This window comes from Daphnia pulicaria, chromosome 7 (genome assembly GCF_021234035.1).
Source record: "Daphnia pulicaria isolate SC F1-1A chromosome 7, SC_F0-13Bv2, whole genome shotgun sequence".
In the NCBI taxonomy this organism is placed as follows: Eukaryota; Metazoa; Arthropoda; class Branchiopoda; order Diplostraca; family Daphniidae; genus Daphnia; species Daphnia pulicaria.
This window is the reverse complement of record NC_060919.1, coordinates 13,558,421-13,572,820: the sequence shown is the minus strand read 5'-3', so window position 1 is coordinate 13,572,820 and position 14,400 is coordinate 13,558,421. Positions and strand designations below refer to the sequence as shown.

Below are 14,400 nucleotides of genomic sequence, written 5' to 3'. Positions count from 1 at the left end.
TTTCTATCAGAAGTGGAAACCGTTGGAAATGTAAAGTAATAGTATATCGCATAGACAAGAGTTTGGCTGAATCCCCTCCCAACTGTAGTACACCAAAAAGATTTAGAACCACACTGTTGAATCAAATGACAAAACGAAAACATACCTCCATTGCAGCCCACACTGTGATGCTAGTTGGCGAAGGCAGTATGTAATAAATAATAATGATCACTGTAAAATCTGAAAACCAAAACAGTCCTCCGTACTGCTCTGCTCTCTACTGGAGCATTGACCATGCCTTTTAATGCAAAGAAAAAACTCATAAATACTGGTGCCTGTAAAGAAAATTGGTCATTCAGTTGATGATCGGTAGCTGAAGTTGTGGCTAACATGAAATATTCAGGAACTCGTTGTTAAAACTAGGAATGCCAATGACAGATGGGACAACATAACAGACAGTCAGACACAATATCTAGCAATAGTAGAATACAGATATGCATGTAACAATTATCTATGGTGTTCAATTAACAATTAAATACTTGCTTGCATATCAAATTAAGGTTTAATTTGGTTCGTAAAAACCGATAAAAACAAAAACACTCGAAACACAGATAAAGCAACACTTTCGGACATTTTGTTTATAACAATACTAAACGCCATCTAGTGTCAAAATTTACAACATTTGTATTTATGCTGTAAGCCGGGTAATATGAATGGATGTGGCGATGTGCACCCGGTAATAAATATGATGTCAATATGTTGAGACTCGAGATACACGCGTCTCCGTAATTGTCGCATGATATAAAGTCAGAAATGGAGTGGTTATGGAACTGTATTTAATTAACGAATTAGCTTTGGGGTGAAAAAAAAACAGGAATTTGACTCTTTATTACGGCGGATATCCATCGATATGTTCAATTTTTGTTACGTTATTTTAAGTACTTTGACGCGAATGTTTTGTGGATCGCCCACATCATTACAATAAGTACTTGTTGACTCGCTAAACAAAACCAGCCATTTGCTGTTGCTGCCAATAGATATGCAATTTAAGAAAAATGAACGAGTACCAGCACAACTGATATGAAATAAACAAACAAACATGATCTTGGTATCCAAAGGAATAATATCCAATAATTATAATGATGATTATGTAGATATCTTCTTTCTCCCTCTATACGCCCTGGAATATCGTTACAGCTTTTTATTCTGTAAAAATATGCGAAACCCCCTGCAGTCGATTGATAACGGTTGCTGTCTAAAGATGGAAAAAATTAAAATTTGGCTAATTTAATCACGTACCAAATGTCAACTCACCAAAATTAGACGAACCATTCGTCTTTATTGTTTGATGCTCCGTCACTGAAATTTGACAAAGACAAATTGCATAAAAATGGTCTTGAATAATGAATTAAAAAGAAGGCTAGTTACCTGTCCGAGACGGCCATTTTCATATTGCCAGGCACCAAAAGTTGAAACTGCTGCTGTTGAGCAGATGAACTGTTGTCGTGTTGTTGATGGTGGTGCCTCTGCAATGTGCTGAACTGTTGCGAGTGATGGTAGGAGAATTGCTGCTGCTGAGATGTGCCAGCTGCATTCCCATTGTTGTGACTCGTCGAAGAAAATGGCCCTGATCGATTGCAGGGGGATGCCGGTTTCCCGACATCGTGACTGCTGATGATTTATTCAACGGAAGTGTCATGTACCCACCGGGTGTAGTGGTGGTGGTGGGCAGTGGCATTTTGACAGCAGAATCGTTGGACAACAAATTGGCAATGGGTTTTTGCTGCTGGTTGCCATCGTCGACTAGTCGACCGTTATTGCTACTACTTGCTGCTGCTGCTCCAGCTGTTGTCGTGTTCAATAATATCTATTATTCGGTTTTGCAATTAGAAACAATTTTATAATTTACCAGAAGTTGTTGTAGGCGGTTTCTTCCTCCGACAGCAGCAGACGACGATAATGGCCGTCACTGCGCAGAGAATGACAACACCAATACTTCCGGCCACTGCACCAAAGACCGGCAAATTCAGTCCGAGGATCTTGAAATGTTGATCGCTGTCTGCGCAGAGTGACGTGGTGGTTTCGTCCGTGTTATCGCCGCAGTGATTGACGCCATCGCAGAGCAAATCGGTGGAAATGCAGAAATCCTTTTGGGCGCATCGGAAATCCCGGCAAACAAATTCCGCTACGAAATGGTTTTAAAAATTGTTTAAAGAAAAATTCAAATTGAAATGTTAAAAACGTCGTATTTACTTTTATCTTTGAATGCGGTGACGACAAGATGAAATCCGCTGGTCTCAGTGCCCCAAGCATCTGTGACGTATTTGAGCGTGACAAAATTGGTTCGTGTGGTTATTGTGCCGACGCTTTGACGCGTGTGACGACACGACAGGTCGGCCTATCAGTCAGGGAAAAAGTGATTAATGTACTCTCTAAACAATCAATGATTGATAGTAGTACCTTGTAAACGCCGGTGGCGTGAGCTCCGTCGTAGATGAAGAGATGATCGTTGCAGTCGAGTTGAAGTTGATCGAAGCGGAGCATGAAACGTTGGAGGACCGTTTCCGTTTGGAAAGTGATGAGGCAATCCAAATTGTGCTCGTTCTGCGACCTCAAAACGGCCCCATCGATTTTGCGATAAAGTTGCTGCAGGAAATGGCTCTTGCACAGCGACGCCACGTGATCTGCCGATAATGCGTCAAAACGCGTTAAATCAACTTCCATCTACCGCCTTATACGACCGAATTTACACCCAATTAGTTGAGAATAATAACACCTATGCGTGACTGTAGGCTATTCAATCGCGTGATGACGGTCATTACTACACGAGCTCTACATTGGACCCGCTAGCCATCAGCAACTTTTTGACAATGACGGCAGCAGCAACCTAACGAGTTTTATTTTTTCAAATATTCCCGCGCACGTTCTCATACCAAACTATATAGACTTGATTAGAAGCCATCGATCTGTGTAGAGATATTTACCCTCCGGCATCTTTTGTGTGTCAAGTTCGTCGCTAAATCTCGTGAAAAAAAAGGGGTCTGCACAAAAAGATCCTACATAGCCGATGGCGGGTCCCGGAGACCCGACTATAGATTATATGCCTACTATAGTCCTTATCTGTAATAGTTTCTAAAGGCCATACACCAGCAGCAGCAGCAGCAGCAGGAGCACTCACAGTAGCAGGAGCAGCCTATCCAAGTTTCTGGCTAACATGATGGGATATTATATAGCTGAGCCTAAGGTTTTATCCGCGCTCTCTTTTATAGTATGATGGGAGAAGAAGAAGAAAAAAGGGAGCGAGAGAAAAGAATGGAGCGACGCTGGAAGGAGGAACAAGTATCGATCGCCTCCTTGCTGATGCTCCTGCCCTGGGAATATACAAGACTGGGAAAGGATATATGGAATGACAGGAAGAGAGAGGGGAGAGAGAAACATTGTGGATGCAGCGGCATCATCACAACCGAGAGAGAGACTATAGCCCCGGCAATATTAGCCCAACCAGCACCGTAGTCTGAGAGGAAAAGATTTCCACCAAAGCGGGTCGTCGCGTCGGTGGAGAAAAAGAAAAATCAGATCACTTTGAAGTCGTGACTCTCTCTCATCGTGACCAAACATTTGAAATCCCCCCGACGATGTGCATAATATGCAAATGAGATTGGATCAAAAGGACAACAACAAAAAAAGATGGGGGTAAACTTGCAGTGTTTGTTTTTCTCCGCCGATGCGTAGCACAAAAGACTAACGAATGTGACGACGAATAATTTCGTCAGCCACGACGCCAATAAAGTTGACGGATGCTGATTGAGCCGCCGGATTTTCTTCTTCTTCCTCCAGTGGTAGTAGAAAGTCTCCAACAGCGTCGACATCATCCTGGAGTCCTACTATTATTAACACGCCAATTCACGGACGTCAATCGGCGACAGCACTTGATGGACCATTTCTCTGTCAAAAGTTGTGTTCAATTAGGAAAGAAAGTTTGATCGCCGTCACCCATAATGAGATGTTGTTTCCTGGGAAAAAAGAAAAAAACAGAAATGGCTCCCGAGGGGGGACTCTCCTGGCGGTAGTACAGAAACACACACACAACAAACAAGACAGACACACGTCACACTCACACACTCACGCAGCCACACTGTGTCCGGATCGGCTGTCGCTGTAGCAATGCTCCTTAAAAGCGACACGCACGCCAGTATTATAGGTATAGTAGTAGTGTGCGATAGTCGACTGGAATATATAAAGGAGGATGATAAGGGGAGAGGGAGGGTGCATATGTCAGACTCCCCTCTTGGCCATCTTATATATCTAAACGTATAGTCGTAGTACATACCCTTCTTTCAAATGCAGTTCCCGCCCACTCCTTTGCTGGCGCTCCTCGGCCACGCCTCCCATTGATATCGATCAAATAACTCCCCTCCCCCGTTTGCCTGCCTCCAGCAGGAGCCGTTTTTCTTCTTCCCCTTTTTTCTTTTCACTCCTTTCAGGAGCTGCTGGAGGGGGAAGAGAAAAAATCGATGGTACCATTGCAGCCCAGGAGCGTTGGCTGTCATTTCGCTTTAACCCACACAACGGGGGGTGGGTGGGGGCCGGCTCCTATTGTGTGATCTAGTTGGCGAAATAGAGAAAGGCTGATGTCCCAGTGCAGCTCTGATTCGACAAGAGCCAAAGAAAAGATCCATCATCAAATAAAATTCCGGCACGTCTCTCTCTCCCAACTTGCAATGGCCATCATTTTATGCGAGTTGCAACCACGTCAAATGTCCGCCTCTGTACAAAATTGTATTGATCCGTCTCGTTTCCTTCGCAGGATAATATCAAAAAACATTTGAATCAAGTTGAGAGAGAGAGTCGAGTTGAGTTAAAGAGAAGCACCGAGAATGGTGGCCAAAATGAAGACGATGATGACGATTGCCATGACAACACAAAGGCAGCGACGTTGATTAACTACACTACTGGAATCCTCCTCCTCTTCCTCTTCCTCCTCTTCGTGGTAGGAAGAAGACGAGGACAATGAACCGATCGAATCGTCGGCGACATTGCAATAGCCGCCGCTAGCGCCGCCACTGTCGTTGCTGTTGTAATAATAGCAGGTCGTCGTCGTTGATGTTGTTGTCTGGTTGTTGATGATCGATCTATTGTGTTGTTGGCACACGGCCGATGAGGCCGAATCACAGCCCAGTCGTTCCAGTGGATCTGTCATCGTCAGATAAGATTCAATCTCCACTACGTTGTAGTTGGTACGCAATTCTTGCAGCGCTCCTTCCAGTTCCTCAATTTCCCTTTTTTGGCCACGATTTTTCAAAAAAAAAAAGTGGTCGAGAAAAAAGACAAAAATCAATATTGATGCTGCACAACTATATGAATGGCTCTATTCTTACTGTTGGAGTTGATTGATTTCGGCCCGTTCCAGGCTCAAGAGATCCGCCAGTGGGACGTCGTCGTCATCGTCGACCAAACAACTCGACTCCATGTGATTTTGCAGCCGACGATTGTTGGTCCGATTGTTGTTGCTGGCTTTCGGCTTCTTCTTCTTTTGTTTCTTTTGTTGCTGCTTGTTGGCCGGTTTCATTTGCTGTTGCTGGACAACCACCAGCCCAGTGTTGATGAATCCCGCAGCCGGATAAAGGGCGAACGTGCACTGCAATTGCAACGTCCTCTGCATTTCCAGCGCTGCAAAAATCAGAAACTTGATCGTAACCAAAAGTATCAATAATAAAATGATCAAATATGATTTGTCACAAACCCAGGACGTAAAGGCAGCAGTAGAGGAGACACCACAGCCGGCCAGACGACTCACCACCCACATTACTATCCAACCTATTTTTAATAAATAAAAATAATTTTAATAATCAAAGGAAACTGGAGAAAAAGAGCAATTGTTAAAAATGTTTACGTGAGGATTAACCGTCGAACGATACTGGCCAGCTGACGAGCTCGTCGCCTGGTGCGTTTCAGTCGGCCGCGAAGATTTTGGCCGTCTCCACTGGATGTGCCCAAAGACGTGGCCAATTGATGATAGGCCGATACCTGGCCATTGAGTTCCCTAAGCAACTTTTTTGGGGTGTTTGAAAATCGTAAAATTAGAACAAAAATGTCATTTGTATTTGATTTGATGAAATTGATTTTTACCTTGAGACATTGAACGGGATCGGATGTTGTCAGTGACGAATCGACACAATGTTGTTGCTGATCCTGGCCGGATAACCAAAATGTAGACGTGGCGATCCTCCTAGTAGTGATGGACGATGGCGATAGGGCAGCAGTCATTCCTTCATTCAAAACAAAATTCCGATCCACACACAATTGAGACTGGCACCAGCAAATGACAAAATCCACAACAATTTCTACTGGACTTGTGAGGAGGAAAGTTCATCCATTCCATCAAAAAGCGACGACAACTGGGATCCTGCTGCTCAGCATCAGATCTGTCAAAATGTGTGCCACCAACAAGTTTTTGCAACAAGCTCCAGAAAACGTCGATATGTTATGGACTGCTACACACAAAAGGTGGTACCAACTCTATCTCTCTCTCCTCCTCGGCTTGAGAAGAGAGAGATGATAAATCTAAAAAAAAAAAAACCAACCCCACATCTGCCAGGAGGAGCTGCTCACCATCCCGCGCGCGCAGCCGCGACTCGACCCACACACACATCCATCGTCTCGGGGCGGAAGGGATTTTTTCTTCTTCTTCGTCTCCTTTTTCATTTCGGGCAATGTCTTACACCACCCGGCGCGTGTAGTATCGATCACCTCCTCCTCCTCGGCTCCTAACCCGGCAGCAGCATCGAAATGCCATACGCTAAAAGCTAATTAGGATCCCCGCGTAATTGGATATATCTCCTTCTTTTCCTATGTAATAATGGCGCGCCGATGGAAGGGCGGACAAAAGAAGATTCCGGCTTTTATCTTGTATCTTTCTTTTTCGCCAACCGATTATTTCAGATTAATAAGACATATATTATTATTATTAGAATTATAATAATGATGATAATAAAGTTATCTTATGAGACATAAACAGTTGCCGGATTCCGAGTATTTCCAAATTATGTAAAATACACAAATATTTGATAGGGCGTGGTGGGGGTGTAGGAGACTTCCGATTTGTTTAGGAGAACTGCTGCAGTGCCGCTTTGACCCTGTTAAAGACAAGGAAACGTTATGCAACGTCAAGGTCAATGAAATTCTCCGTTTACTTTTCGAAGAGTGTGGCGTCGTTGGTGCAGAGGAGTTGCTGCAAAATTCGATAAACGCCCATTTCCCTCAGACGCGCCTGACGTTCGAGGCAGCCGCTGTCTTCGTTCCACGCCAAATTGCCGATGCAAAACGTGGCGGCCGTCTGCAGTTTGACATTCGAATGCGACTGGAAGAAATGGAATTGGCGTATTAAACTTGGGAGGCGATGGATTGATTTAAAAATATTAGATACCATGTAATTGGTGAGTTTGCGCAGCACGTCCTCATTGGACATGATAAATTCCTTGGCCGTTTCACCATCAGCGATATTGGCCAGAATGCACAGGGCCTGCTCCTTGACGTCGGGGCTGTGCTCGCCCTCCAATATCAGAATGACGGCCTGCATGATCTGGCGACCGTGCTGGGCCATAATCAAATCAATATGCGGCTTTGTCGATAACAAATTCCTCAATAAGCCAAGCGTTTTCATGACGACGCCAACTTCGTGGTCAGAGAGGAGCCGGAAGACTTGGTCCGTGCCCAGCGACGACAAGATTTGAATCTTGATTTTCTGCTCGGCCTGGAACGCCATGTTCTATATAAAAGACGGGGGTCAATTGAATCGATTTTGTTGTTGTCTTTGGACTCGATCAACAAATACCATCAGGGCCCAAATGCCGTTGAGTCTCAGAGCGGAATCTTCTCTACGCGTCAAATTGCATAAAAGTTCCACGGCACCAGACTCGAGGATGGGCTCCTTGGACGGCGAGAATTCCAACAGCAAATTGCACAGCGTCGACGATGCCACGGCCAAAATATCTTCGTCCGCATTCTGCAATAACTTCATCAGCGGCTTCCACACTGAATGATCCTAATTGGATTGAACGTCACCTTGTTACAGACCTTGGCTGGCTCAAATTTGCTTGGGGGGGGGGGGGTGATTGAATTACTTGAAAAGTTGTTCGTAGTTGCTGGACAGATCGAGACAGAGAATGAAGGCACCGGACGGCAGCCAACTGGACTCTGTGATCCCCACATTCCGTCAATCCCGTCACCACGTGATCCATCAACTGGTCCGTCTCAATGATCCTTTTACGGATGTCTTCGTCATTGGCGCCCAACGATGCAAATGCCTTTTGACAAGGAATCATATTAAGTATCTCTTTCTCGTTTGAATGGAATTGAATGAATTACCCGGAGAGCGGCTTGTTTCAGATTTTGAACTTCTTTGGCGCTGGCAGGAGCGTCTTCGTCAATCGACTCGACTCCAAGTTGCTGCACCGACGAGTTATCTCGAGTTTTAGCCAAAAATAGAGAAAGATTTTGAATGAGGTGGTCGGAAATGGAGGCCACTCTTTGCAGTTCCGTGTCAACTTCAATCAGATAGGCCAGTGTTTCCGCACCAAGAGCCTTTTCCGATCGCCTGTTCTCTTTCCGGCACATCCGCACCAGACAAGGCAATGTCTTGTACAAGATCTTGCCATCGTCAGCACAGATCGCTCCAGCTCGATGTAGATAGGTCAGACAACGGGCGGCTACCAACTGCATGGCCACCGGTCTGTCACGGGCCATCAAAGTCACCAAGTGGTCCGTCACGGATTTGCCGCCGAAGCTGGAGACAGTCAGAAGGGCCGAAACGCGTTGGTTCTGATAGCACAGGGAAGCGATAGCGTCCAAAGTGGCTAACTGAACATCGCCTACAGGAGAATTGAGCAAAGCGGCCAGGGCTGGAACGGCTCCGTTGGCGCAGAGAATCGCTTGGTGTTCAGACGTCTTGGTTAAAAAAAAATTGAAATGTATCAATTTTTCAGGCATTAGTGACATTGTACTATCCACCTTGCAGGCATTGGTAAAGATGGAAGTGACAGATATTTGGTTGCAAACGGACAGGGGCATGAGTTTCAACAGCTGGGGCACCAATCTTGAATCTGCAAACAGGAGGTCAGTCTTTGTGGCTTCGTTCTGAAATAACTGTTGCAGGGCTCTGAGGGCAAATTCAATAACTTGGGGATTTGTTGATGCGCAGACATCTGTGACATGAAAAAAGAAAAGTTTCAGATTTTAGTTTCAATTAAGCTACAAAGGAAATCATGTTACTGTTTAGTAGGAAAGGAATAACTCCCGCTGCTGTTAAGGATTTAATGTGGTTTTCATCTCCTCGTGCAAGGGATCCAATCACTGCTATCACTAAAAATCAACAAATAAAACCGATTGAATATATTGTTGTGACACTCTATTTCTGAATGTGATATTTACCCTCTAATTTGAGATCATCACCACCAATAGGATCGTCGAGTAACTGAATCAATCTTGGAGTAATACCCTGTTGAATGATCATATTCTTGGCCTTGTTTGAACCGATAATCATGTTTTTGATGTATCTATGAAAAAACAACTGTTGGATTATCACTTTCCTTTCTTGGAATACAAATATAAAAATATTTACATGACAGCATCTAGGCATTTTGCACTGTCTACGTCGTAAAGGTTGTCAACGTACGAGTTACAGCTCTCAACGTCCTAAAAATGACCAGATAATTGATAAAAATAACCAGAATGGCAAAATGTCCCAAATTCTTTACCATGATTGAATGAATTAGTTTAGTCATTTTTCTTCCCAAATGGAAATGCGTCTCTGTTCGAAAATGGCTCAAGCCGGATTGTCTGCTAGCAGACGCTACTGATACGTAGTGCAACTTTTTAGCTTTAGATGGCGCGAAAAATTGAAAAGGGCGCCAGTTTTCGTTTTTCATAAAAATCAGCTGCAGGGCAAGAGTTTTCACTTTTCCCGCGCCCGCAAAAATGGGGAGGGGGTAAGTAACAAAAGGCGGTCGCCATGTCAACTGAACCCCATCCCCAGTAGCCAGTTTCGTTATTCTATTTCACTTGCATTCATTCGCCATTTCGCTTGCAAACGAGAACGTTGGTTCGAACTCCTCCAAGAGACTTTTTTCCTTTATAATTTTGTCTTTGCCAAGGTAATTGTTCAACGTTAATTTACACTGTCATTTGAGTAGAGGGTTAATATTTGTACTTGCCAATTGAATTTTGAATCCTTGTTTAAACTTCCTTTGTTGGAATTGATCGTGACGAGGACCACGCCTGAATTCATGACGTAATCTTTTTATTGATTTGATCTTAATCGATTAGGTGTCTACAGCTATGTCTAGCCCTATTGATCAAGAAGGTATGTAGGATTTCATTGGTCAATTTTTTGTGGTTTAGAGTTACCTAACTCTTGGTATTATGGTGCTTACAGTTGCTGCCATTCGTGGGGAAGAGAAATCCAAGGGAGGATTGAGTTATGAGGTAAAGTCTTGCCACATGTTCACTGAAGCATAACCTCATGGTTCATTGTCAACTAGGTTATCTTAGCAGAACCAGTAAGCGATCGCCCCCCTTCACCACTCACTGTTTCAACACCAACTCGTCCTCAGCCCTCTGAAGAAGAGATTGAGAGGAAGCTATTGGCTGCCAAGGAAAGACGTGAGGTTGGTCAAAGAAGCAATTTAACTGGTCACAGTTATTTAAGGGTATTATGTGATTTCTCCAGGCTAATAGGTCCATCAATGATGTGGATGAGAAAATCAACCAAGCTGTGCAAAAGAGGCAAGAGATTGTTTCCACTTTTGTCACCAAAACCAAAGAAAATTTAGATGCTAAGATGGAGGAATCTCAGGAGAAGAGAGAGGCTCACTTGAACTCTCTCAAGACCAAGTTGAAGGAGCATGTAAGTGTATTTCATTGTAAAGATAAATTATCTGGTAAACTTATTCATCGTGTGTAGTTGGAACGGGTGGAAACGGTCAGGGTGACTAACGACACCAAGCTTCAAGATATCCAAAAGCAAATCGACGAGAAGCTGAAATCAGCTGACGAGAAGCGTGACGAAATCATCAAACAACTTCAAGAGAAGCTACGCCTTCACGTAATAATGTCTTCAATTATTCGAATGGAAACTAGAAATTAAATGAAATTAATTCATTACAGGAAGAACATATCAAGTCTGTCAAACAGAGCAGTGAAGAAAAGACCAAAGCCATGGAGGAGCAGATCCATTCCAAGATTCAACTGGCGGCTGAAAAACGCGAAGAGATTGAAAAGGAGATGTTAGAGAAGCTCAAGGAACAGGTAATTTGTTATTTTTGTTCATTCCTAATGTAAAAGATGCCGCTAACAATAATTATGTGCGGTTGTAGGATCGTCGCGGTGAACTTGCTCGCCAAAAGAAGGAAAATCGTCTGTCTGGTGGCGGCCAATGTGATGAAGGAGAGACTGCTTCATCCGGCTAACATTCCAATGAACTTGCCCTTAGAATCGCGAAGACGTTTGTGCTTTCTTTATTAAGTTATCCCTTTATTTATTGAATTTCATTTTTCTGGTCAACTTGGGGTGGGTCATTGCTATTAATTGTTTTAACGTTTACAATACGTTAAAATTGCAGCTACAAGCGCACATTGAACTCTTTTTTTCTGTGTTTGCCTTTTCCTGTACGTTGGCTTGTCGTTTCCAAGCCATTTTGCTATCTCCCCTTCCTGGTAAATTGAGAAGAGTTCAACCATCTGTTTTAAGGTAGTCCATTTTGCTCAAATCGGTTACTATATGGTGAATCATATTTTCGGCACGCTATTCAAAATTATTAATTCGTCAGTATTATTTAATAAAGAAAATCTTCGCATTACCTCCGTCATTTTATTGTCAGATATTTAGAGAAGATTGCTGTTTGAGAATGTTTAGTTTTAAGTGAGTTCGTTTTGAGGATGGCCATTCGAAATTTACGTGACTGAAAATTCATTTCCTTGGTAAGTTAGTTTTCAGGTTTGTTTTGTTATAATTATAAAGTATTCATGAATATTTATCGTCAAGGTAGGACTACGCGATTATATCCCTATGGTTATTTTATGCTAATCATGCCAAACACGGGGCAACGTTCAACGTTGGATACGACTTCAAGACAAATGTTTCAACACACTTCCTGGATTTTTCTTCAGAAAATTAATGGGAACTTCAGTTTATTCATAAACAAAAAGCGGAACCTGTGAGTAAATAACTTGTCGATTCTTGACGCTAATTTTAATTCCATTTTATTTTATGGATTAGCTACATGTTTAAAAAGAGAATGATATGAATTTAGAAAATGCCTTGTGTATTAATGAAGAAAGATTAGAATTAAAATTGTATTCCACAGAGATAATTAGATTAATGCAACATGGGAAAGGCTGTCTCAACATGATTAGCGCATGTTGATCAACCTCTGAACCTGTTTTTAAAAAATAGTTTGGTCCTCATCCCGGCTCTGTACCAAAAATTATTTTCGTCACGTTTTTGTCGTTCTTCGTCAGCAGATGATTCGTTAGGTGTTGCAAATCCCCATCGACCCCATCCGAAACGAGGGCAAGGCGATTTTAAGCATCTTGTCGAACGATTGTTAGCTTCATTGTGTTGTTCATCTTGAGACTTCAAGTCTTGATTGGCTGTCGAATTATTGCAAGTATTATTAATTTGGTTGATAAATGTTTTATCGTGTTGACTTACGCAATGATTCTGCGTTTTCCAAACTGACGGGATTGGCTGAAGCAACTGCAAGAATTATTATTTTTAAATTTAATTGGATTACATTCTTATTCGTAGATTGTAGTACCTGCGATGATTGAAAGTGTGGCGGCTAGAAGAAAGAAGTAAACGACCTTCCGCTTGTTGGATGGCATTCTTTCGTGATCGTCCAGGTAGGTCCGCTCCAAGTTTCAAAGTGAATAGAGTTAATAATCTATGGCTTTTATGCAAGCTCTTGTGTTTTAACTCATTTATATTTTTGGCATATCACAGAATTTGACGTGTTTCCTGTGGTTGTGTTAGCTGCAATGAGGAAACTGTGGTTCATCATTTTGATTTTCTCTTATTTATATCAACACCTCAATATTTGTGGTTGATAATTAAATACAAAGAAAAGTCTTATTATTCTGGGGTTGTTGTTTTTAAAATTATTATTTGGAATATCTCTTGTAAATGAGAAAATTGTGGTCGCCATGGGTCGCCAACTTTTGGTTAAATTTTTAATCTTACTTCCCGAGATAAAAATAATTTTTACTTTGAAGGAAACCAAAATGAAACTTGCTGACTATAGATGCCGATGTCGAAATACCAGGAACAGGTCTCACTTATTCATGGAAAAATTTAACTTTTGAGAACTAATGTGTTGTTACCCTGCCGTATCATGATGGGGGTATTTATCCGGCAGAAAATTAATGGAAACTAAAGTTTACTCATCCTTATTGATTCTTAACGCACATTTGAATTCCATTTTATTTGATAGGTTGTTAAACAAATAGTGATATTAATGACAAAATGTCTTGGGATAAATGAAGGAAGACGAGAATTTAATTTGTGTGTTCAACAGATACTCGGATTAACTCAATGGAAACGTTATGCAACATGGAAAAGGCAGCAACTTTATTAGCGCGTGTCGATCAACCTTCTCTAAACCCATTTATAAAATGTTTGATGTTCATGCCGACTCTGTGCCAAAATGGGTGCTTTTGCTGTCGTTGTAGTCGTTCTTCGTCAGTAGATGATTCGTTAGGTGTTTCAAATTCCGATTTATTTTCCCATCGTTGTTCATCTTGTAATTCCAAATCTTGATTGACTGTCGAGTTATTTCAAAGTGTTATTAATTTTGTTGATTAATGTTTCATCATGTTGACTTACGCGATGATTCTGCATCTTCCAAACTTACGGGATTGGCTGAAGCACCTGCAAGAATTATTATTTTTAAATTTAATTGGATTACATTCTTATTCGTAGATTGTAGTACCTGCGATGATTGAAAGTGTGGCAGCTAGAAGAAAGAAGTAAACGACCTTCCGCTTGTGGGATGCCATTCTGTCGTGACCGTCCAGGTAGGTTCACTCCAAGTTCCAAAGTGAATAAAGTTAATAATCTATAGTCTCTATATAACCCCTTGTGTTTTTACTCAGTTATTTTTTTTTTAAACATAGAATTCGACTGTTATCTGCGGTTGTGTTGGTTGCAATGAGGAAACTGTGGTTCGCCTCTTGATTTGGTATTTGAATCTCTTGTTTATCAACACCACAACATTTATGGTTGAAAATTAATGAAAAAATTATTTTCTGCGTTTTTTTTAAGTATTATTATTATTTTTAAATATTATCCTCTTAATAAGAGAATTGTGGTCGCCAACTTATTTTGTTTAAACTGTAAACTTGCCGAGATAAAAATAATTTTTAATCT

General features: G+C 42.0%; 5 protein-coding genes across 11 annotated transcripts; 1 reads left to right on the top strand and 4 right to left on the bottom strand.

Moving 5' to 3' along the window:
- Positions 1 to 793: 793 nt before the first annotated feature.
- LOC124350666 lies at positions 794 to 4,206 on the bottom strand. 2 transcript variants are annotated; one of them, XM_046801466.1, is made up of 7 exons: positions 3,683 to 4,206; positions 2,440 to 2,663; positions 2,233 to 2,377; positions 1,889 to 2,164; positions 1,408 to 1,824; positions 1,294 to 1,338; positions 794 to 1,234 (listed from the first exon to the last, which is right to left on the bottom strand). In XM_046801466.1, the coding sequence occupies exons 1-5, from the start codon at positions 3,849 to 3,851 to the stop codon at positions 1,427 to 1,429; spliced, it is 1,212 nt and encodes a 403-aa protein (XP_046657422.1). In that variant the 5' UTR covers positions 3,852 to 4,206; the 3' UTR covers positions 794 to 1,234; positions 1,294 to 1,338; positions 1,408 to 1,426. The 2 variants fall into 2 exon arrangements, with proteins under 2 accessions (XP_046657422.1, XP_046657421.1); XM_046801465.1 differs by having other exon boundaries at positions 794 to 1,230; positions 3,683 to 4,205.
- Positions 4,207 to 4,739: 533 nt separating this feature from the next.
- Positions 4,740 to 6,867, bottom strand: LOC124350670. 2 transcript variants are annotated; one of them, XM_046801469.1, is made up of 6 exons: positions 6,564 to 6,867; positions 6,109 to 6,248; positions 5,873 to 6,030; positions 5,723 to 5,796; positions 5,358 to 5,649; positions 4,740 to 5,258 (listed from the first exon to the last, which is right to left on the bottom strand). In XM_046801469.1, exons 1-6 carry the CDS (start codon positions 6,682 to 6,684, stop codon positions 4,838 to 4,840), a joined length of 1,206 nt encoding a protein of 401 aa, XP_046657425.1. In that variant the 5' UTR covers positions 6,685 to 6,867; the 3' UTR covers positions 4,740 to 4,837. The 2 variants fall into 2 exon arrangements, with proteins under 2 accessions (XP_046657425.1, XP_046657426.1); XM_046801470.1 differs by lacking the exon at positions 6,564 to 6,867 and having other exon boundaries at positions 6,109 to 6,546.
- A 125-nt stretch (positions 6,868 to 6,992) lies between these two features.
- On the bottom strand, positions 6,993 to 9,844 carry LOC124350563 (armadillo repeat-containing protein 8-like). The gene is made up of 11 exons (XM_046801327.1): positions 9,735 to 9,844; positions 9,599 to 9,672; positions 9,409 to 9,533; positions 9,250 to 9,339; positions 8,989 to 9,182; positions 8,347 to 8,925; positions 8,103 to 8,285; positions 7,814 to 8,023; positions 7,406 to 7,747; positions 7,173 to 7,339; positions 6,993 to 7,115 (listed from the first exon to the last, which is right to left on the bottom strand). The coding sequence occupies exons 1-11, from the start codon at positions 9,759 to 9,761 to the stop codon at positions 7,085 to 7,087; spliced, it is 2,022 nt and encodes a 673-aa protein (XP_046657283.1). The 5' UTR covers positions 9,762 to 9,844; the 3' UTR covers positions 6,993 to 7,084.
- A 56-nt stretch (positions 9,845 to 9,900) lies between these two features.
- On the top strand, positions 9,901 to 11,833 carry LOC124350818 (stathmin-4-like). The gene is made up of 8 exons (XM_046801649.1): positions 9,901 to 10,130; positions 10,303 to 10,339; positions 10,412 to 10,461; positions 10,518 to 10,643; positions 10,706 to 10,882; positions 10,940 to 11,080; positions 11,143 to 11,283; positions 11,352 to 11,833. The coding sequence occupies exons 2-8, from the start codon at positions 10,315 to 10,317 to the stop codon at positions 11,442 to 11,444; spliced, it is 753 nt and encodes a 250-aa protein (XP_046657605.1). The 5' UTR covers positions 9,901 to 10,130; positions 10,303 to 10,314; the 3' UTR covers positions 11,445 to 11,833.
- A 482-nt stretch (positions 11,834 to 12,315) lies between these two features.
- On the bottom strand, positions 12,316 to 14,120 carry LOC124350823. Of its 5 annotated transcripts, none has more exons than XM_046801658.1 (4): positions 13,964 to 14,120; positions 12,688 to 12,732; positions 12,615 to 12,626; positions 12,316 to 12,542 (listed from the first exon to the last, which is right to left on the bottom strand). In XM_046801658.1, the coding sequence occupies exons 1-4, from the start codon at positions 14,028 to 14,030 to the stop codon at positions 12,400 to 12,402; spliced, it is 267 nt and encodes an 88-aa protein (XP_046657614.1). In that variant the 5' UTR covers positions 14,031 to 14,120; the 3' UTR covers positions 12,316 to 12,399. The 5 variants fall into 5 exon arrangements, with proteins under 5 accessions (XP_046657614.1, XP_046657613.1, XP_046657611.1 ...); XM_046801657.1 differs by lacking the exon at positions 13,964 to 14,120 and adding an exon at positions 12,794 to 12,950; XM_046801655.1 differs by having other exon boundaries at positions 12,316 to 12,626.
- Between the last annotated feature and the right edge of the window lie 280 nt (positions 14,121 to 14,400).

Excerpts from the sequence above, each read along its gene's own strand:
- LOC124350666 (XM_046801466.1), bottom strand. The coding sequence starts at position 3,851 with ATGATGTCGACGCTGTTGGAGACTTTCTACTACCACTGGAGGAAGAAG. Across the intron at positions 2,378-2,439 it reads ACGCCACCGGCGTTTACAAG|GCCGACCTGTCGTGTCGTCA; the intron begins GTACTACTATCA and ends CCTGACTGATAG. Across the intron at positions 1,825-1,888 it reads ACCGCCTACAACAACTTCTG|CTGGAGCAGCAGCAGCAAGT; the intron begins GTAAATTATAAA and ends ACACGACAACAG.
- LOC124350670 (XM_046801469.1), bottom strand. The coding sequence starts at position 6,684 with ATGAAAAAGGAGACGAAGAAGAAGAAAAAATCCCTTCCGCCCCGAGAC. Across the intron at positions 6,249-6,563 it reads CTCCTCCTGGCAGATGTGGG|GAATGACTGCTGCCCTATCG; the intron begins GTTGGTTTTTTT and ends TTTTGAATGAAG. Across the intron at positions 5,650-5,722 it reads CTGCTGCCTTTACGTCCTGG|CGCTGGAAATGCAGAGGACG; the intron begins GTTTGTGACAAA and ends TGATTTTTGCAG.
- LOC124350563 (XM_046801327.1), bottom strand. The coding sequence starts at position 9,761 with ATGACTAAACTAATTCATTCAATCATG. Across the intron at positions 9,534-9,598 it reads AAATGCCTAGATGCTGTCAT|ATACATCAAAAACATGATTA; the intron begins GTAAATATTTTT and ends GTTTTTTCATAG. Across the intron at positions 8,024-8,102 it reads AACTACGAACAACTTTTCAA|GATCATTCAGTGTGGAAGCC; the intron begins GTAATTCAATCA and ends CAATCCAATTAG.
- LOC124350818 (XM_046801649.1), top strand. The coding sequence starts at position 10,315 with ATGTCTAGCCCTATTGATCAAGAAG. Across the intron at positions 10,340-10,411 it reads TAGCCCTATTGATCAAGAAG|TTGCTGCCATTCGTGGGGAA; the intron begins GTATGTAGGATT and ends TGGTGCTTACAG. Across the intron at positions 11,284-11,351 it reads TAGAGAAGCTCAAGGAACAG|GATCGTCGCGGTGAACTTGC; the intron begins GTAATTTGTTAT and ends GTGCGGTTGTAG.
- LOC124350823 (XM_046801655.1), bottom strand. The coding sequence starts at position 14,030 with ATGGCATCCCACAAGCGGAAGGTCGTTTACTTCTTTCTTCTAGCTGCC. Across the intron at positions 12,733-13,963 it reads CACACTTTCAATCATCGCAG|TTGCTTCAGCCAATCCCGTC; the intron begins GTACTACAATCT and ends TAATTCTTGCAG. Across the intron at positions 12,627-12,687 it reads GGAAAACGCAGAATCATTGC|CCAATCAAGACTTGAAGTCT; the intron begins GTAAGTCAACAC and ends ATAATTCGACAG.